The sequence below is a fragment of the Solanum stenotomum genome, chromosome 7, assembly GCF_019186545.1.
Source record: "Solanum stenotomum isolate F172 chromosome 7, ASM1918654v1, whole genome shotgun sequence".
In the NCBI taxonomy this organism is placed as follows: domain Eukaryota; kingdom Viridiplantae; phylum Streptophyta; class Magnoliopsida; order Solanales; family Solanaceae; genus Solanum; species Solanum stenotomum.
In genome coordinates, this window is record NC_064288.1 from 53,845,086 (window position 1) to 53,866,142 (window position 21,057).

Sequence of the window (21,057 nt, forward strand, 5' to 3'; positions counted from 1 at the left end):
CCTATTTAGTTGTCCATTTTGACAAATCAAGAAAGGACAACAAATTTTTTCCTATTATACCCTTATTTACACTTCTTGAAAATTGTAAAAGTGTATGTTGTTTCCCTCCAATTTATTTCACTTTAATTCAAATAAGTGGTTGTAATTTTGAAGTGAAAAGTTGTCATAAGGGTAAAATTGTAACTTCACTGTGCTAATCATTGTTGTCTTAATCTGTGTGTCATTTCTAAAGTGGACAACTAAAAAGGGACGGAGGGAGTATCATTTGTCAAAACTCTACTTCTGACAGTGACTATTGCTTGATTAGTTGGGAAAAACATGAGCCCAAGTAGGGATGAGGTTTGTATACAGATCACTTAGGCCCGTTTGGCCATGCGATATGGTATCATGATATGGAATCATGAGATGAAATTGAAGGTTTGTTTGGACATGCGATATGGAATTTTTGTGTTGTATATTTTCTTATAAACATAAAAATCTCATAAGTTGTAAAACTATTAAAATAGCCTCAATTGTTATTCAATCTTATCAAATACACAAAAAATTATAAAATCGTATAATAAATTATTACAAAGTTATTTGTTCTCCACTTAAGTAATTGTTTCATCTAACTTTAATTTAATAAAAAAAATTGAACATAAATTGTAGTGTTGCACCGCTTTAGAAACCTCCTTTGCGATTACGATATGCTTGTTGTACCACTTTAGGAACCTCCCCTTCTATATATGTTCCATCAATCGCACCAACACAGTCCTACCAAATAAAAAAATACATCAATATTAGTTTAGTGAACATAAAATAAATTGGAAGCATTATAGAATGCACTTCATAAAAATAATGTTTGTAAGAGTAATAAAAATAGTGCTTCCAAGACAATGCAAAGTCATAAAATAAATATTATCTCTTTAAACAAAGTTGATAGGAAATATGTAACTAAATACTAATAACTTACACAAAAAATATAAATGTGCACTTATTAGGGCCATAAAATAAATTTATTAATGTGATTGAAATTTTACCTTAAACCAAGGCAAAAATCGAGTATTATGTCAAATTTTGGAATGTACACCAATCATATTTTTTGGTTGTATAAATGTTGGTGCCATCTTGCTAATTGCCTCGGCAACTATTTTAACATGCCGGTTAATTGTTTCAAGTGAATGTTGAAAAGTTTCACAATCGTGAGGTGTGAGTTAAAGTGACTATATGTTGGTGAGAATAATAAATTTTATGTCGGTGAGAATAATAAATTTTAAAAAGTAATGATGTGATTATAAATTTTATTTATATATGAACAAATGGTTAGTAGCTATAAATGTGGGGTTGTTTTAACAAAATATAAACTCATGGATCAATTATTGTATTAAAAGATCCCAAATCATGATATGGAATCACCATATAATTCCATATCATGGTTTTTGGAGAATATGGTATCACCTCTCATGATATGAAATCCTGAGATGGAATCAGCGTAAAATCGCATGTCCAAACGCTGATTCCATCTCACGATACCATATCGTGATATGGTATCGCATGGCCAAACGCCTACTTAGTAAAATTATATTGAATATGTTGTTATTATATATAAAATCAATACTTATATTATAGTGCTTTTATTTGAGATGGAGGTTCGTCGAAAATAGTTTCTCTACCATTTAAGGTTTGAATTTTGCTCAATAGTTTGTGTTTTATATGGAACTGATAAAAAAAGAAAAAATATATAAATACATAATTAAAGATATTATAATCTCTAAAATTCTCTACTATTTAATAAACATTACAAAAATCTACTCTTGTATAGATTGCAATCCTCTCTCTCGCATACATCTCTATTTCCTCTCGGATACATTCCTATCTCTTTTCGGATACATGCATATCTCCCTTCGAATATATCCCTATCCTCTCTCGGATACATTCATGAGCTATGTAATCGCATATTTTCTGATATATTCGAGATTTTATAATTTGAAAAAGATTAGAATTAATATATAATTAGCTCTTAACTTTATCTTTTTTTAAAAAAAAAAAAGAAGGTGAAAATAAAAGAAGGAAAACGTCATAGAAGTAGGTGGAATAAAAGGTTTGTGTGAAAATGGCCTTTACTTTTGAGTTGGACACTTGGACTAAAGGTGCATGCATTTGAAAAGTGATTAATTTAAACCTTATTATATAGTTTGAAATATATTATGAAATTGATATTATATAGTGTGACGAGCCAAACCACGCCTCAAAGTATCATCATAATTTATAAATTATCACATTATTGCCTACTTTAATTGCTAGTATAATATTTTTGCCATTAATTAAACAATTGTTCTTTTAACTATTGCTTTATATTCTCTTTTTGAGTTTACTTCGTATTAGAAAGAATAATTTTATTTCTAATGGAAAGTCTCCTTGTCCAAGACGACATTTGTTCATCCTTTTTATTTTTTTATTTAGTTTTATATGTACTTATATATAAGAAAATATGAAAAAGGAGAAACATATATGAGTCGAATAAAAAGTCAAAAGCTAACATGGCAAAAACAAAGGTTCTCCTTAATTAATTATCTTTTAGTACTGAAAAAAACAAAACGTTTTGTAAACGATAGAATTGGTGTTAAATGGACAAATTGAGCTAAATTTGAACAAGTTAACATAAGTCGAATTAATAAATGACACACTCAAAAAAAAATTGGGTTAAAATAGGTTAAATAACGCATCATAAATCATAACATATATAATTAATCTATTCAACTCTTAGGATCCGTTTGGCGCCAAGAATACTTGGGAAAAAATTGAGAAGTGGTGTTTGGTCATATAACTTGGTAAATATATTTGTCAAGTATCCCAAGTTTCCAAATACTAGAAAAAACTAGTATTTGGGTCAAGCTCTAATATTTGAGAATTTTGAAAAATTAAAAAATTAACCCAAACATTTATATTTTATAAAAAATATACATTATTTATTAACTCTAACTAATTTTTGTTACTACCTCCTCTGGAAATGTTTAAATTTTAATTTGAATGATAAAATTGAGAAAAAAGAATAATTTGTATTTAATAAATTATTATTATTATAACTGAATTCGTAACAAGTTTGAGTATGCAATTATAATTTTGTTTTTGTAAGTCTTAATTCAAGATGTAAATGAGCAGCCCCTTACATTTTCCTCGTGAGTTGTGCCCCACGAAGGAAGACAAATGGTACACAAATGGCACAATTTAGACGAATATTCTCGTGATTTTGAACTACCAAGTGTTCTCTTCTTGTTTCCCAAGAAATCAAATTATTTCTCCGCCCATTTTTATTTTTTTACGACATATGTTAAGTTAGTATTGAATAAATAAAAATAGTTAGACAGAATAATATTCGATTGAATTTAAATTTAATTCAAACTTATAACATTATGAATGTTACTCGTAATAATTAGCTTCACACAAAAACAATAAACAAGTATTTATTTCACTTAGCTTGTTAATCAAGTTGTAATTAATTAATTATATGCACAACTCACAAGGCAATATCTCAATATCAATTTATATCTAATTTATAGTTATTCATTAATTGTACTATACAATTTCTCCAAACTATCACTAACTTTATATTGTATCCTTCCTAAATAAAAATAGTAACAATTTATATAGTATTAATTTAACTAAGTATTAAATTTTGAATTATTTTATTATATATTTGAAAAGACAAAAACTACCTTACAACTTTTTCTTCATTGGTAATCCACCCCTAGATCTAGAAGTACATAACAACATTTCGACACACTCGAGGGGAGTTTTCTAAAGCACATAGATTTGGAATATACAATTACCCCCACTTAATTAAAAAGGAATTAAACAACATTTTTGGTCCCTCATTTCACCATTTATGCTAATTTTAGTTCATATAAAATTTGATTTAATCATATTTAAACTTTAATTACTTATATAAACATGCACTTTATTAGTTTCTTTTACTTATTATGCGTATTCATAATATTTAGAGTCATTAATCGTTTTACCATTTAATTACTTATATATTATATTAAACTTGAGTGTACTTCATATTTGAGGTTAATAAAATGGAATATACCATATTTCCTACGTATATCAATAACTTGTATCGGATCATATATCAAATTTGTATAAATTGAACGAATAGGTAGATGTGTTTTAAGTAACATCTTACATGACAGTTTGTGTCCTATAGCTACATGGTGTTCAATTTGTATTATGTCACACAAGATGTTTGCATTTGTTTGTTCAAATTTATATAAACTTAAAAGCTGACTTATGCATACTCTGAGTTGAAAAACATAAATATCAATTGAAGTCAAGTTAAACTACGTATTTTTGTATTATACCTAACTAAAGGACCAAAAATGTAATATAAATACTTTTAAAAAAAATGAACACTAATCAACATCATATAACGAAATCAACGGTTGTAATTAACCCAATTTTCTCTACATATACGTGCTGCCACTTCTCATCCCATTTGTTCATTGAAAAAAAAAACCAAACTTTTTCTCTTCACTCTTTTCTACTATTTCTCTCTTCATAGATCCAATGGCAACTATCAAATCCATTAAAGCTCGTCAGATCTTTGACAGCCGTGGTAACCCCACCGTTGAGGTCTGTTTTCCTTCAGATCTCTCTTTTTTTCAGAATTTTTTGATGTTTTTATGTTATTTTCTAGATTTTTCGATCTGTTTCAAGATTCGAACTTTTTGAGTTTTTTATGTTTACCCATTTGCTGATTTTGCTTAAATAATTTGTTGTTGTAATGGGTTTTGTTTGGATTTCTGAATGGAGTTTGTTTTGAGAGTGTTTGGTTTTGTTAGATTGGTTGTTGGTGCAGATTAGTTGTGTTTTATCTGTTTCAAGATTCAATCTTTTTGAGTTTTTTTATGTATATCCTTTTACTGATTCTGCTTAAATTGTATGTTGCTGTTATGGGTTTTGTTTGGACTTTTGAATGGAGGTTGCAGATTAGTTGTGTTGTATCTGTTTGTTGCTGCTATAAGTTTTGTGGGATTTGTTTGGATTTTTTAAAAGATCTTATTTTTTAAGAATGGACTGGTTGTGTTGGATTGGTTGTTGATGCTGATAAGTTTTGTTACATCAATTTGAAGACCAAGGCGGATTCAAGATTTAATTTTTATGGGTTCAGACATGCTAGTTGTTGCAATAGTAGAGATGTTTTTCCTCAGATGTATTGATTTGGTTGTTGTGTATATGTGCAGGTTGATGTACATGTCTCAAATGGTGTATTTGCTAGAGCTGCTGTTCCAAGTGGTGCATCCACCGGTAATGATCTAGCTGTGTTCTTGTATATAGTGACTTTTTTAAACATTGATTGATTAGAATGTGTTGAAAATTGTGTGTGTACATGCGTAATTAGTTCGTTATTTTACTTTTGTAATTGAACTCAGAGTTTCTTGTTTGTTTGTTTGGAAAAACATAGTAACTTTCTTTCAAGTGTGTATTGAATAAACTTCACCCTTTTGATGAGTTTATGTTCTGCTATAGATACTTGTTCTTCACTAAAAAAATGCATTTTTAGTATCAGCATGTTACTATTCTAAAACAGAAGTAACTCCCTGTGTTTTTAATTTGTTTGTATGGTTTTGACTGGCTGTAGAGTTTGAAGACTTTTGAACCTTGTGGTCTTAAACTAAAGATTTGTAGAATGTAGCAAAATGTCATTTAATCTTGTGGTTTGTGGTCTTAAACATGTTGTGGAAAGTTGAAATTAAAGTGTTAGCAAAATAAGGGAAGAGACATTTTTTTATACGGACTAAAAAAAAGAAAGTGAGACAAACAAATTGAAATGGTTAGTATTATATAGAGACTACTCTGTCTTGTTGTAGAATCTATTAGATGGACTGTTGATTTTCTTGTAGCTCATCTGATCCACGGATTTTGCATATATCAGTTTGGGTGGAAATGTGAATCTTTGCTACTTTCTGTTCTGTCTTGAACGCTGTTAACGTTCTTGGCAAATGTGTCCTTTTGTTATTACCCTTTGAATTGAAAGATAATTCATCCTCTTGACTTGTTGTATAATAGGAATTTATGAAGCCCTTGAATTGAGGGATGGAGGATCTGACTACCTTGGAAAGGGTGTTTCAAAGGTTGGCATTTCACTGCAAAGCTTTAGTTTGATGATTATACTGATCATTGTTGATTAATATTTTTTATGCATGTTCTTACCTTGTAGGCTGTTAACAATGTCAACTCAATTATTGGCCCTGCTCTCATCGGCAAGGTTTGTTGTTTTTTCCCCGTGAATATATTTTTTCTTAATAGGTTATTTCTTTGTTAAGTTGCTTTTATTGTTCATTTCTGACATACAAGTATTACTATTTTCCAGGACCCAACCGATCAGACTGGTCTTGATAACTTCATGGTTCATGAGTTAGATGGAACTCAAAATGAGTGGGGTTGGTGCAAAGAAAAGGTGTTACTATTTATGCCAAGTATAAAGTTAATTCTTCTATTAAGAGAAGTTCACCTTTCATGAATTTAACTGTATTGGCTTTTCTTCAGCTTGGTGCAAATGCCATTCTTGCTGTGTCACTTGCTGTGTGTAAAGCTGGTGCTGCTGTCAGGAATGTTCCATTGTACAAGGTATAGTGGAGAATCACTTCTTTTTTGAGTATCTAACTTCCCCGAGTAGTTGTCTTTTGTATATTTGGCGGAAAATGTTTACAGGCCCAATTAATATTTTGTGCCTGTGAAGAATGATGTCTCATTTTCACTTGGTCATTTCGTAGGATGATTTATCTTGATTCTTTGAACAGCAGTCAAGAGAGGGATGCATTTCTGTGATTGTGGCAAACATTAAATTGGTTTTCATGGAGTCCATGCACATTCTTTAGATTTATCTACACCCTAAGGCCTAAGCCTTGCATCACTATTGAACTATTGCCAATTGGCAAGGCAGAAACCGCATGAACCTTTAATCTTCCCCATGTTTACTGTTCCCATATATGAATCCCATTCCTCCATCCCCATGCAAAAGAACAATAGGAGATAAAAAATTTCCACCATTTGATTCTCTTCATTACCACAAGGCTACTAGGACAAATTAAGTTTCTACTTGCACTTGGATTAATCAGTGACCATGTGGTTACTTATATAAATTGCCCCCTCTCTTTGCAGCACATTGCTGATTTGGCTGGTAACAAGAAGTTGGTATTACCAGTTCCTGCCTTCAATGTGATTAATGGTGGATCTCATGCCGGAAACAAACTCGCAATGCAGGTATGCCATTGGTTTGCGTCAACTATGCATCTGTGTGCTCTTTACTAGAACGATTCTCATTAGTAGTTATTTTGCAGGAATTTATGATCCTTCCTGTTGGAGCTGCTAATTTCAAGGAGGCCATGAAGATGGGCTGTGAAGTCTATCACCATTTGAAGGTTCGACAGCTTTTATTACCTCTAAATACTGTTTTAGGTGGCTAGTATATATGCTTTTGAATTTAGTTGATCGATTGGTGTCTTTGGCTCCATTCTGGCTTGCAATCTAATTTGAATTTGTTCATATTGTTCTTTGTCCTCTTTATCTTGTTGTCTGATAATAGTTATACTTTAATTGCAGGCTGTGATTAAGAAGAAATATGGTCAGGATGCCACAAATGTCGGTGATGAGGGTGGTTTTGCTCCTAATATCCAGGTGAAGTATATTCTTATGCTGCTGTATTACATCCTGTTGAATGTTACCCCAGTGCACTGACATGATTATGGTTTCGAAAAATTCAGGAGAACAAGGAAGGTCTTGAATTGCTCAAGACAGCCATTGAGAAAGCAGGTTACACCGGAAAGGTGAGTATCTCAATTACTTTTTGAGTCGCACAATTCTTTGTTTTCATAGCTGTTATTAGATGATCTGGTGGCTGAGATGATTTTCTGTTTAGGTGGTCATTGGAATGGATGTTGCAGCATCTGAATTTTACGGAAAGGACAAATCTTATGACCTGAACTTCAAAGAAGAGGCAAGTACTGACTATTGCTTCTTTCACACATGCTTTTTCCGAGGTAGTCTCGTGGTCAAACTGTTCATACGTTATTCAGTTTTGCTCATATTTATTCTTCTTTGCAGAGCAATGACGGCTCACAAAAGATATCAGGTGACCAACTCAAGGATTTGTACAAGTCATTTGTGTCCGAGTACCCTATTGTTTCAATTGAAGATCCATTTGACCAAGATGACTGGGAGACCTATGCTAAGCTCACCGCTGAGATTGGGGAGCAAGTACAGATTGTCGGTGATGACCTTCTTGTCACCAACCCTAAGGTAAGATTGAAGCTTTAACAATATTAATTGCTTGCATATCAGAGTTGATGTTGCCATTGAAAAGAAAAGGCAGACGTCAATTTCTCTAGGTGTTAAGGTTTACCATGTATACTTGTTTATAATGGTGTGCAGAGGGTCGCCAAGGCAATTGCAGAGAAGACTTGCAATGCTCTTCTTCTCAAGGTATCATCCTATCCAGCTTATAGGTCGTATATTTCCGCCATGATAATGAGAGTTTCCTCTTTGAGATGTTATTAAATCATTTCTCTCTCGATATGTGTCAGGTTAACCAAATCGGCAGTGTGACCGAGAGTATTGAAGCTGTGAAGATGTCTAAGAAGGCAGGTTGGGGTGTAATGACCAGTCACCGCAGGTAAAGAACAAATGATCCTCCACGATATCACTTCACAGAAAATATAATAAATTTCAAGTAGTCATGTTCTGATTATCTCATAAAACTAATTGGTGCAGTGGAGAAACAGAAGATACCTTCATTGCTGATCTTGCTGTCGGTTTGTCAACGGTAAATTTTGTTACTAAGCATTCTAGATTATGATGATCTACAGATTTTAGTCATACTAAACGAGTATTCTCTCGGAAATAATCAGGGACAAATCAAGACTGGAGCTCCTTGCAGGTCAGAGCGTCTCGCCAAGTACAACCAGGTAATTTTATCCTTCAAAAATACAGCCGTTGAACTCTTTTATCTTTGTAACGAAAAAAATGATGTTCTCTTTCTCAAGTACTTGCATTCCCAGCATACTTCTGAATTTTCGTTCATCCTATGCAGCTCTTGAGGATCGAAGAGGAACTCGGATCAGAGGCTGTTTATGCAGGAGCAAGCTTCCGCAAGCCCGTTGAGCCCTACTAAATTTCAGCAGTTAAAAGTGTTGAGATTGTTGAGTTCTTGTTCTGCCAAAATAAATCCCTCTTAGATTGGTCATTTTAGGATATAGTATATGATGACCTTCGTGAAATAACAAGCAGACTCGAAACAATTTTTGTTTTGTGAGGTTTTATTAGTATTTTGAATTCTGAAAAAGAAGAGAGTTCTTTTTTTAGGCTTGGTGACTGTAAAACTTTGATATGCAAGTTTGCACTATGTTCTAATTAAATATTTTGATGGTTTTGCTTTTTCTCAGATCTCAATCTTCTCTTTGCTATATACATGAGCTGTGCTCTTTCTGGAGAAACTATTTATTGCATTTATTAGAAAGGACTTCAACAAAAATAACTATAGTTAATAGTACTCCTTTCATATTATATTTCATTCCTTTTTTAAAATAGTTGGAACCACAATATATATCATTTTATAAAATTTATGCATAAATTATCATATTTTGTCCATTATATCATTGATAGATTAATTAATTAATCTTGAAAATGTATTTACTTTGACTAACCTAGGAAATCTACAAGTAATTAATTTCATTGGGAGAGTACTTCATTCATTAATTAACTACTTTCTTTATTCACTACTTATTTTATAAAATCTGACTTTGGAAAAACAATATCAACAAACCAATATTTGTATTTGACTCTTCCAATAATATATCATCTTCTGTTGCAGTTTGCAGCCCTTCAAATGGTACTGTTAAAATGAATTACGTATAAAAATATAAATAAAACAATTAAATTACGAACCAAAATCTTAAACAAAACAACAAACCAATATTTGTATTTGAATCTTCTCAATATGCGCCTCGGTGTTTAAATAAAAAAACAAATGATTTGTCGAACTATAACTAAAATTCATTTATCGTTTAATTTCATTATCAATTTGAAGTAATGGAATTTGAATATTTTGTGATGTTGTCATATTTGCTTTAAGAATTTATATATATATATAAACATTTTAAACAAAATATATAGGAAAATTGAGGTGGGAAAAAAATTGATTTTTTAAATTTTTTGGATCAATTGGTGAAAAAGTTTGGCTCCAAAAATAAACACTAAAATTTAAATAGTCATCCAAATGCATTTATATTTTTGAAATCTAACTTATTCATCATTTATTACAAAGTTATCTTAAGCAAATACTAAATAAGGGCATAAGGGTAAAATTACCTTATTTCTTAATGCAAGTACAAATGAAAAAGGTGATATATAATATGCGACGGAGGAAGTAATACAATTAAACTAAGTAGAGGAAATAGGGTAAAACTTCTATACAATTTTGTGAGCTATCAACTACGAAGAACAGTAGGACCAAGTACAAAAAAAGTACACAAAAGTTTATTGGAAAGTAATACAAAAACCAACGTACAACTAGCATCACATCTCTTTCTATCTATTTTAAAAAAAAATCAACTTTAATCATTGATATGAGCAAAAGTACAACTTTGAGTTTGGCATCCCAAATTTTGACATGATTAAGGGATAATTGTTCTACTAAGTATCACCGAAAAAAGGGGGTGTCCAGATTAGCTCAAAAGCTAACTGAACACGGCATACAATTTAGGGGGGCTCGTAAATAATGTTGGCAGGGCTCATTGGCTTAGTTCTAAAGGTTGAGAAATCTCATCTATCCATATTGCAAAGACCTCTAACTTGCTTAGGAAGGGCCGAAAAAGAGTTGAAGAGATAAAACCCTTCAATGCCATGACTCAAGGTGGCGAGCTTGTCGGCAGGTTTATTAGCCTCCCTAAAGCAATGGTTAATATGATAACCATGCTCTTCGATTAATTATCAATCAATTGCTTTCGAAATCATTGACGGGTTATCATGGAATAGATAAGATTTCTCTGTTATATTCATGTTCGAATTATGGAAATACAAAGAGTTTTGATAGATTATGCTTTCCCATTCAATCGGCGTTACATAGAGCGAATTCGAAAGAAATATGAACAAAGAGGAAATTAAAAAACAAAATAAAAATAAAAAATGAAAAAATAAAATGCTGGCTATGGGGTTCGAACTCATGCGCACTTATGTGCAGAAGATCTTAAGTCTTCCCCCTTAACCTCTCGGGCAAACCAGCTCAATGTTTAATTTAACCAGAAACAAATTTTATATTGATTTTGTTTATGAATGTGGTATAAATTAATATACTAAATAAATTATTACTTTTAAATTCCCACTTGAAATAGATCACGATTTCATTTTATACTACTCTTAGAGAATACTTTATCGTGCTAGGTCACTTTTAAGTCTTATAACATGCAAAACTTTCAGACACATGCGGCAAAGAAGAAAATCTTTGCAACTAAACGATATAAGAATACGAGTATAGAAGAAAGAACAGAAAAATAAAAAATCAAGGAGCATAACATTTTTTGTAAGAATATGGGAATATAGTCAGGGTTGACTCTATGCTTAAAAAATAAGGCATATGCTTTAGGCTCCAATTTTGGAGCTTTCAAAATTTTATCAAGAATAAATTATATGTTAATATTATTTATGTACTTATTATGATGAACATATCTACAAATACTAATTATTGTTATATATTTAAATATTATAAATTTAATTATATGTACACAAATATTTATAATAATAAAAAAGGATAAACTTAAACCCATTCAAAAGCAATTTGGGAAGACATTTTAATTAACCGACTTAAATATACTTTAATTAGGAATATATAAATCCTATTCTTGTTAGGATCGGATTATACAAACTAATCCTACTTTTATTAGTATTAGGATTTTAAGAAAATAAAAACTATATATAACTTACATGTTTTCTCAAAAGTTACTAAAATACTCACAAGTCTTTTCCCTCTATTATTTTTTTATTAAAAAGTTTTTAGGTTAATTCATCAATGGAGGTTTTTGGTTTTTGCAAAAGGATTAAGGATATGTTGATGAATAATAGTAATAATAAGAAGAAAATTATAAGTGCTAAGAAGTTGCAAAAAAAATGCAAGAACGCATTTTTCATTGTGTACGTAAGCGAAAACAAGGTGAAATATGAGGTTCCAAGAAAATATTTGTCTTCTACTTTTTTCAAGCGATTCATTGATGATTTTCAAGAAGATATTGAAATTCGAGACATGAAGAAATTGGAATTTTTGGTGAAGGGTTGCACTGTCTTTGAGTTTGAATATGTTCTTCAATTTAGCAAGATTCAACTCAACCCTTGGTGAAGGGTTGCACTATTGTAATTGTATTATTAAAATTTTATTCTTCAAATAAATTCTAAATTATTAATTGTTACATATTCAATAAAAAAAAATTACAATTCAAAATTTGAATCAAAATTACTGATCGAACTCGTAATTAATATGCTAACGAGAGAAGGAGAGAACACAACTAAAATATAGAGAACGTGCTAGTATTATATTCAATATTCTAGATCATAAGAATTTGATTTGTTGGATCATAAATTCATAAAAACGAACAAATTGTTAGCCGTATTGTCTTCTTTTGTATCAAATATTATTTGATTTGATTTTGTATTATTTGGTTTCAGTTTAGGTTTTTGATTTTGGAAAAAATCTAACCCAATTCGAATTAAAATAAATTTAGTTTGGTTTTTCTTTTTCTGATTTGATCTTTTTTCAGTTTGATTATTCGGAGATATATATATCAATAATTAATAACACAATCAAAGCTATATTCGCAAGTTGAAAAAAATATATAATACTAGGAGAAATAGTAATATTAAATCCCTTAAATATACTTTTTAATATAAATCACAAGTAAAACTTAAAACACAAAAACTAAAAGTATATCAATAGATGTTCAAACATAAAATATAAACTAAATCATAATAAAAGGCAATAACTAAAAGGAGACTAAAGTGGTTATAACTTATAACTCCAACTTTAATTCTAAACCTAAAAATTATATATTTAATTAAATAAAAAAATATGGAAAAAAAAAAACCACAAATCCTACTTTAATTAAATAATCCTATTTTTATTAGGTTTATAAATCCTACTTTCTGTTGGATTAGGATTTTAATTAAAAATAACTACTCCCTCCATTCACTTTTATTTGTCATGTTACGTTTTTCGAAAGTCAATTTGACTAATTTTTAAAATTAAATTATATTAAATTAATTCAACATTTTAAACAAAAAATTAGATATTCAAAAACTCTACGAAAAGTACTATAAATTGCAACTTTTTGCATATCCATATGATTTTTAAAAATAATACATTGTAAAATGTTAGTCAAAGTTTTTATCATTCGACTCTAAAGAAGGAAATTATGACAATTAAAAGTGAGCGAAGATAGTACTGTATAATACCTTATGTCCATTCCAAAGTTTCAACAGATACTCGTAAAGTTATTTTTTCTTCGTTTGTTTTTCACTAAAAATTTTAAGGTTAATTCATCGATGGATATTTTTGGTTTTTGCAAGAAGGTTAAGGAGATGTTGATGAATAAGAAAAAGAAGAAAATTATAAGCATCAAGAAATTGAAAAAAAAAAATGCAAGAACGCATTTTTTATTGTGTACATAGGCAAAGACAAGGTGAAACACGAATTCCCAAAAGAATATTTAGCTTCTTCTGTATTCATACAACTCATCGACGAATTTCAGGAAGATACTGAAGTTCGAGAAATGAATAGTAATTTGGAAATTTTTGTTAGTAGTTGTCCTCTTTCTGGATTAGAATACATTCTTCGAATTATTCATCTTTGCCCTTGGGTTTTACTTAAGTAATTTTAGATTTTATAAAATCATGACTCAAAGTAGCAATAATCCAATTACTTATAACATATAACAAGATACCAACAGGCAATAACATTCTCTGATTCAATCCAAAACTCTCATTGAAAAACATAACAAGTCTTAAACATCAAAATAGATGATTGACCTAGAGATAGATGATAGTTCACCATAGCATTAGATGTAACTCATCTTTCCTTTACATCAGATGAACCAACCGAAACGGGGAAAAAAACAACTAAAAAGCTCTCTTCTGATCATAGTTGAAAACCAAACAAAGACCAAATGTCTCCGTGTCTATTTACTTTCCAGCACTGTGTTTAGCTTTCGAGTGAGAGTCGAGAGCACCTTCAGAACCAAAACTCCTGCAAGGAACCAATACATGAATACACCAGACATCCAAATGTGCCTACTTATAACAAATCAAAAACTACTTTTGTTGTTATATAATCTATGTACCTGTTGCACGGCTTGCAGTGATGAGATCCAGCTGATTTTGGAGTCTTACTAGCCTGTTTTGAAGGGTGCGGTGTTGCTACATGGCCACCACCTTTTTTGCCATCTAAATCAACCACAAAAGGGAGCAATTACAAAAAGATTATACTCCTATAAACTGAATTTTACTAGTTATGCTTCAAAATTGAGCCATTTGACCACCAGTACCAGCAAACTACTTTTATCTGTTACATCTTACAGAAAAAAAACCCGGCAATTTTACTTTTCCTGGTACAATATCTATAAACGGACAGCCCGGTGCACTAAACTCCCACTATGCGCAGGGGAAGGGCCAGACCACAAGGGTCTATTAGTCAAAAACCTTCTTAGTTTCTTGGAATAATATGGACCAGAAGAAGTAAACAAAAAAAATAGGACAGAACAAACCAGTTTTTTGAGGTGTTGTCAATTTTGCCTTTTTATCGGTGACGGGTGTTTTTGTAGCCGAATCTGCCTTCCTCTTTTTTGCAGGCTCAGCCTAAAATAGAGATGAAACCACATAACAACAATAAATCATACAACAAAATACCCAGCAAAACAATAAATTATCCACCCCAGAAATATCACTACCTTCTTTGGCGTCTCCTCCTCACTGTCATCAGAGTCGTCTTCATCCTGAATATACAAAGTTAATTTATACAATAAATTCATCAAAGTATAACTCAAATTACACAAACTACATAAAAGCAACTGCATAGCATATCAGTTTTGCAATGCATCATTAAGTAGAGTATGATTCTGAGCTTAAAGAGATGAAAATTGTTCAGTCATTCAATATAATTCAAAACCACAAAAGCACTTTTAAGCAGCCCCAAATACTGTTAACACAACCTCCAGCCCAATCTAGCAGAGGCAGTAGCCTTATTAGCTGGAATCAGATGTGTATTTCTAAAAGATGTCAATAGGTCCAAGTTGAAAATGACTCAAAACTGCTGGTAGACACTGTCAATGGAAACAATATGATACCTTGGAGAACTATGAATGAAATAGAAGAATTGAAGAAGGCTAAGAACGAAGTAAAATTATTGAAGCTTTGTTTTTGGGTTAGAAAACCAAGCAGCCAACATCCCTTAGCCATGCCAAGTAGCCGCCATTTTCTTCCCCAAAAAATGCTTATGATCAATCTCAAAGTTCTACTTCCTTGGTTTCAATTGTCTAATTATGACTTAGCACAAAGTTTAGGAAAGTAAAGGAGACTTTTCAATCTAGTGGTCTTAAACTAAAGATATGTATAATTGTACCTAAATGTCTTTCGATCTTGAGGTCTTAAAAATGTCAGGTGGAAAATTGAATTAAAAGGTTGCCAAAAAAGGAAAAAGAAGTTTTTAAAGAACCAAAAAGGAAAGTAAGACAAACAAATTGAAACCAATCGTTGATTTAACAAGTCTTGTTAAAGGCCTCATGAAAGTTGATAGATGGAGTCTACCAACCATGCGCAATTCAAAAGAGAATAACTCTGAATATCTTTCAGCCTCATCATGAAGAATGACCTCCTTCCACAAGTGCATAGTCATAGATTTATTTTTGGGAGGAACCCCACCTCTTGTATAGGATGGACCTCATACACATTACTTTGTCTAGTAGGTGTTCTTGCCAAAGCACATTTTTACCACATCTCCTTACGTATTAGTGAGTGATAAGCTTTCCTTCCACTACTTTTTTGTTAAAGAGAATAGATTACATAGTACAACTCTCTCAAAGTCCTTGCAATGGCATGCTGAAGATAAATATAATGTGCAATTGATTTTTTTTAAAATGTCGTCGGGACACCACAATTTAGTAGGCCATTTTAGCATTTCAACTAAATAACCAAACTAACTTAAACAAGTGGTACCCATTTTTTGTCCTTGTATTGGATGCCCTAACTAATACTACAAAAAACCATGACAATAATTTAAACCCCGTGAACATATAAAAACAATTGTACCTCTCCCATGTCAGAATCATCATCATCAGAGCTCTCATCTTCATCATCTTTAGTAGGCTCCACAATCCTCACCTTCTGCTTTCCTGAAGCAGAATCCTTTCCAGCATTAGACTTCCCAGCCTCTTTAGGCTCAGGTTTACCTGAAGTCAGTTAACCATGTGGACAATAACATTAGCCAATTAAAATGTATAACGCATCTATTAAATTGACATAATATCGTGGTAAAAAGCATTTTCCATACCACTGTTTGCAAGAGTGAGGGGGATGTCCTCATCAGACTCTGAAAACACAAGAACACCAGACGGTCAATAACTAATAACAGAACAGTATGGATGTCCAAACAAAAGAAAATGTGCATTTACCATCATAATCATCTTCGTCATCCTCTTCCGTGAACCACAGAAGTTTGGTCAAGGAAACAAATACACAGAAAATTTTACATCGAACGAAAAATAAATGCATAAAAGAAATAAAAGTTCACAGACAAATAAAAAAGGATATTCCTCAAACGGGTTAGTTGCCTTGTATCCAAAAAAGTAGACACTGCCACTTTTCAAGTTGTGTGATAATTCAAAGTCTCTATCAAAAACCAGGTCAAATTGCTGTTGAGGCACCTTCTCTGAGTTGAGTGTCCCAAGAACAAGTTTCTTGCCATCAATATTCACTGACAAGCAGACACTTTCTGATTTATCCTTCTTCAACTCACCTAGAGATGCCTGCAGATAACAACATAGTAATGAGAATTAGATAATGAAAATTACGAATAACTAAGCTTGTCAAGTTGTAGCAAATTATAAAACCTGTGAAAGATGCAAAACCATCCCATCTCCAGGCTGTACAGTTAAGGGCTCTCCACTTTTCACCTCAGCACCTATGCACAAATAAATATTCAATTCAGAAAACTGAGAGTTCAGGAATTGCATAAATTAAATATGTTCTAATAAAAGTCTACCAAAAACAGAACACAAATAAGAGGAAATTTGAACTTTGAATGAAGGACACATAAACCCAAACAGATATTCCATGAAAAGAAACTTTATCCTTTGTATGGTAAACTTCACCCCCACCTCCTCAAAAGTCAAAAAAACCCTACCAAAAGACAAACAGTTTTTTTCCACTTTGCCCTTCTTGACTCAAAACCCCCAACCTCAGGCTATACCTCATCATTTCTTCCCAGAAAACAAACATAGCATGAAAGATACTAACTTGAGGCTTATAGTTAAAATATAATAACTTTTTTTTGAAAAGGGTTAAAATATAATAACTTTTAAGATAATACAATAAAATATTTCCACTCTATCGAACGGGAAAAATATGGTGAGTAGCCTGCTAAAACAATCTAAAAACTCAACCATTTCTGCTGATAGGATCACACAAAACATTTTTATGATAACATAATAAATTTGATTGATGCTTGGGCAAAACACAAACAAAATAAAATGTAAAAAAAATGTTAAAAATCACATACAACATTAACAGCAAAACATACATACATACATGCATAGAAGAGCAATCAGTATCAAAACAATCAAAGATAGAATACGCAAAATGCATATATCTGCACTAATCCACTAACCTCAACATTTCTAGTACCCAAATCACACAACATTATAACTTCCTGATAAAGTAATAAGATTTCACTGATATTTGAGCAAAAACAGCCACACGCAGACAAACCAAAACGCCCAAAAAAAAAAAATCAACATCAAAACAAACATAAACACATGGTAGAGCAATTGAAATTGAAGGACACAGTAGCTGTCCAACGCAGGAAAACTCTTTCAATCAAGCAAGCCAACAAAAAATAGAAAATGCAAAATGCATATATCTGCACTAACCTCAACATTTCTAGTACCAAAATCACGCACAAATGTTTTTATATATACAGTAATAATATTTCACTGATGTTTGAGCAAAAACAAACGCATGCATAGAAACCAAAATGTAAAAAATCACATAGAACATAAACAGCAAAACAAACACAAATACATGAAACAGCAATTGAAATTGAAACAATCAAATACAGACAAATGAAATTGAATTAGTGTGTGTATGTAAGAGAGATAGAAAGAGATTTACCCCAAAACTCCATAGCTGCTTTTAGGGTTTTAGAGAGAAATTAGGGTTTTAGAAGAGAAATGGAGGAAGAGAGAGACTGCTAGGGTATTTTGTGTTTGCTGGTTTATAAGCGGGAGAAATGGAGTTTGGGTTTTGATATTATACTTCGCGGACTACTGTATCTTTCTAGACTAGAACAAGCTTATTTAATTAATTAACAATAACAAAAAATAAATAAAAAAATCTAAGGTTTACCTAATGATCTGATATTATCTAAAAGCTCGTTTGATAGGATGAATTAAAATAATATTAAATAAAGTATATTAATAATGTTTGTAGTTCTTTGGTATGGTTCAGTTGATTGGAGGATGGTCATCTACACAGATGACCCGGGATCAATCTCGAGCCTATCACATAAGACTTATTTAGTGCGGTTTACATCTCATGCGTGGTTTGCAGGTTATTACACAGTGGGCGATTTACGCCTGCGGGTTATCTTGGGTTTCAAAAAAATTGTTTGTTTTAGTTATGTTTGCATTTATTATACGTATAATATTTTTTATGCATTATTTGGTTTGGTGTATTAAAAAGAACATGTATTGTATAAAAAAAATACAAAAGTATCCTCCATAATTATGGTGCAAAAAGATGTAAAAGGACTTTTGAGGGGTAATTGGGTCTTTAACCATACTAATGCGTGTATTAAATCCATTGGCATTACTATTAAAAATTCATGGTATTAATAATACATTCCTCAATACACAATAAAGTGCTAGTTATACATAACATGAAAAATATCCCAAACAAGGTACTACTGATATATAAAACTAATGCATGTATTATTTTTGCTAATACATTTTATCAAACAACTCCTCATAGTGTATTTGGTGTGAAGGGAAATATTTTTCATAGATAACGTTTCATTGGAAAATAAGTGTGATTTCTTATTTATTTTTTAGTGTTTGATAAATAAGCAAAAGCAAAATATTGCTATCATAATTCATGAGCATTTGTATGTAATCTAACAAACAAATTAATTAAAATGGTCTTTTATGGGTAATGTTTTATCTTGATCTTTAATATATTTTGCTTGATTAACATAGTTCTTCTTGTGTGTATGATAAATGTATTCATTTTGGTCTTTGATATATCTCGCCTGATTGAAATAGTTTTCAATGTATAGTAAAATGTGTTCATTTTGATCTTTTACTCTAAGTCTAATAAATTTTATATATGAAAAAAATATTAAATTTAACTATGGACCTTGCATGGTTAACAAAATCCACCATTATTGTACGATTTAACACCAAAGAAATAACTCCATAAAATCTACCACCCTTTTCTTTTTTCTCTCCAACAAAGGATCCAAAAAAAAAATCATGTACCATCCTTGTTGTGTGTGTATGCGCATTTTAGAGTTAACAAAGAATACAATAATGGTGAATAATGTATCCACGTGAGGTTCTTAGTTAAATTTAACACATTTTTATATAAATTTGTTAGTTTTAGGATAAAAGGATTAAAATGAACACATTTTGTTATACATTAAGAACATTTTCAATTAAGTAAACTATATTAAAAACTAAAATAAATACATTTATTATAGATTAAGGATCACTTTAATTAAGTAGAATATATTAAGAACTAAAATAAAACATTACTCATACATGAAGAATCATTTTTATCATTTCCTCTAATTTAACATTATAGGGTGGGGAGTGAGTCCTCTAGGGTTAGCGGAGTTGAAGAATGGTCACTGGGTAGAGATTGAGAGTGTGGGGTGGATGGGAGGCTACAATATACCTAGAATATTGTTTGTGAATTTTGTGTATGGGGTTATTTTTCTTATTGTGAAGGAGACTTGGCCTCTTAGAAAAAATATTTTTCAAAAACTTTGTTCAATCAAATAGGAAAAATAACCTCCATACCAAACACATTTAAATTATTATTTTTTTGTCGAGTTTCATACATTTGTTATCCATTGGTCTCCTTATTTATCTAAATTATAATTCCTTTTGTATTAAAACATAACTCAATGATCAAGTATTTATTTTCAACAGATAATAAGTGCATATACGTCAATTTGCGTCGATTTATGTCATATAAGAGAGTGATGATTAGTTGGTCAAATACTTTTTCGGCATATTTTTCATTATATTTGAAAAAGGGGTATTTGGTAATGAAAAATCCAAATTGAATTTGAAATTATATTACAAAATTATAAACAACTTATAACATATTTTTCAATTCACTTTTTACTTTTAAAGTCGCATTTAAATACATTCAAATATGAACATAATTACAAAATATTAACAACAATATATCCAATGATATCCTATAAGTGAAATGTGATTTTTTATTTATTTTTGGTAAATAGGGATATTTTATCTTAAAGCATTACAGTAGTAGTAACTAGTAACTAGTAACTAGTAACCATAGATGGAGAAGAAATGTGAATTGTGGTGCGTACGAAATTTTACCATACCTTATGAGGGGTAGATACAATATCGTTTCAAATGTTCTTCGTAAAAAATAATAATAAAATAATTAAACATAACTTCAAATTCAACTCCAAAAGTAAAAAAAAAAACATTTGAAATCAATTGTCATGTGTTTTGAGAGTCTGATTTCAAATCATCATTTGTTTATGAATTTGTACAATAATTCAACTCCAAC

At 31.0% G+C, this 21,057-nt stretch overlaps 3 protein-coding genes and 1 non-coding gene across 6 annotated transcripts in view; 1 reads left to right on the top strand and 3 right to left on the bottom strand.

Moving 5' to 3' along the window:
- LOC125870467 (pyruvate kinase 1, cytosolic-like) overlaps positions 1-21,057 on the bottom strand; it is a 222,699-nt gene that overhangs the window by 157,766 nt on the left and 43,876 nt on the right. The window lies entirely within an intron of this gene.
- On the top strand, positions 4,443-9,421 carry LOC125870470 (enolase). Its single transcript, XM_049550905.1, has 17 exons — positions 4,443-4,611; positions 5,223-5,286; positions 6,049-6,113; positions 6,200-6,247; positions 6,353-6,439; positions 6,529-6,609; positions 7,144-7,245; positions 7,323-7,403; positions 7,585-7,659; positions 7,746-7,808; positions 7,901-7,978; positions 8,086-8,280; positions 8,413-8,463; positions 8,565-8,653; positions 8,752-8,803; positions 8,889-8,945; positions 9,071-9,421. The coding sequence occupies exons 1-17, from the start codon at positions 4,546-4,548 to the stop codon at positions 9,149-9,151; spliced, it is 1,335 nt and encodes a 444-aa protein (XP_049406862.1). The 5' UTR covers positions 4,443-4,545; the 3' UTR covers positions 9,152-9,421.
- Positions 11,178-11,260, bottom strand: TRNAL-UAA (transfer RNA leucine (anticodon UAA)). Its single transcript has one exon. It is a non-coding gene; the product is annotated as a tRNA-Leu (tRNA).
- Positions 13,957-18,553, bottom strand: LOC125870476 (histone deacetylase HDT1). Its single transcript, XM_049550914.1, has 10 exons — positions 18,403-18,553; positions 17,124-17,194; positions 16,825-17,039; positions 16,686-16,714; positions 16,565-16,603; positions 16,324-16,463; positions 14,967-15,011; positions 14,784-14,874; positions 14,361-14,463; positions 13,957-14,266 (listed from the first exon to the last, which is right to left on the bottom strand). The coding sequence occupies exons 1-10, from the start codon at positions 18,413-18,415 to the stop codon at positions 14,203-14,205; spliced, it is 810 nt and encodes a 269-aa protein (XP_049406871.1). The 5' UTR covers positions 18,416-18,553; the 3' UTR covers positions 13,957-14,202.

What these genes read in the sequence shown, in the direction of transcription:
- LOC125870470 (XM_049550905.1), top strand. Translation starts at nt 4,546, where the DNA reads ATGGCAACTATCAAATCCATTAAAGCTCGTCAGATCTTTGACAGCCGT. An exon ending in GGGGTTGGTGCAAAGAAAAG is followed by an intron (nt 6,440 to 6,528) that starts GTGTTACTATTT and finishes GCTTTTCTTCAG; the next exon opens with CTTGGTGCAAATGCCATTCT. An exon ending in TTGCTGTCGGTTTGTCAACG is followed by an intron (nt 8,804 to 8,888) that starts GTAAATTTTGTT and finishes GGAAATAATCAG; the next exon opens with GGACAAATCAAGACTGGAGC.
- LOC125870476 (XM_049550914.1), bottom strand. An exon ending in TGGTTTTGCATCTTTCACAG is followed by an intron (nt 17,040 to 17,123) that starts GTTTTATAATTT and finishes TGTTATCTGCAG; the next exon opens with GCATCTCTAGGTGAGTTGAA. An exon ending in AGGAGGAGACGCCAAAGAAG is followed by an intron (nt 14,875 to 14,966) that starts GTAGTGATATTT and finishes TCTCTATTTTAG; the next exon opens with GCTGAGCCTGCAAAAAAGAG.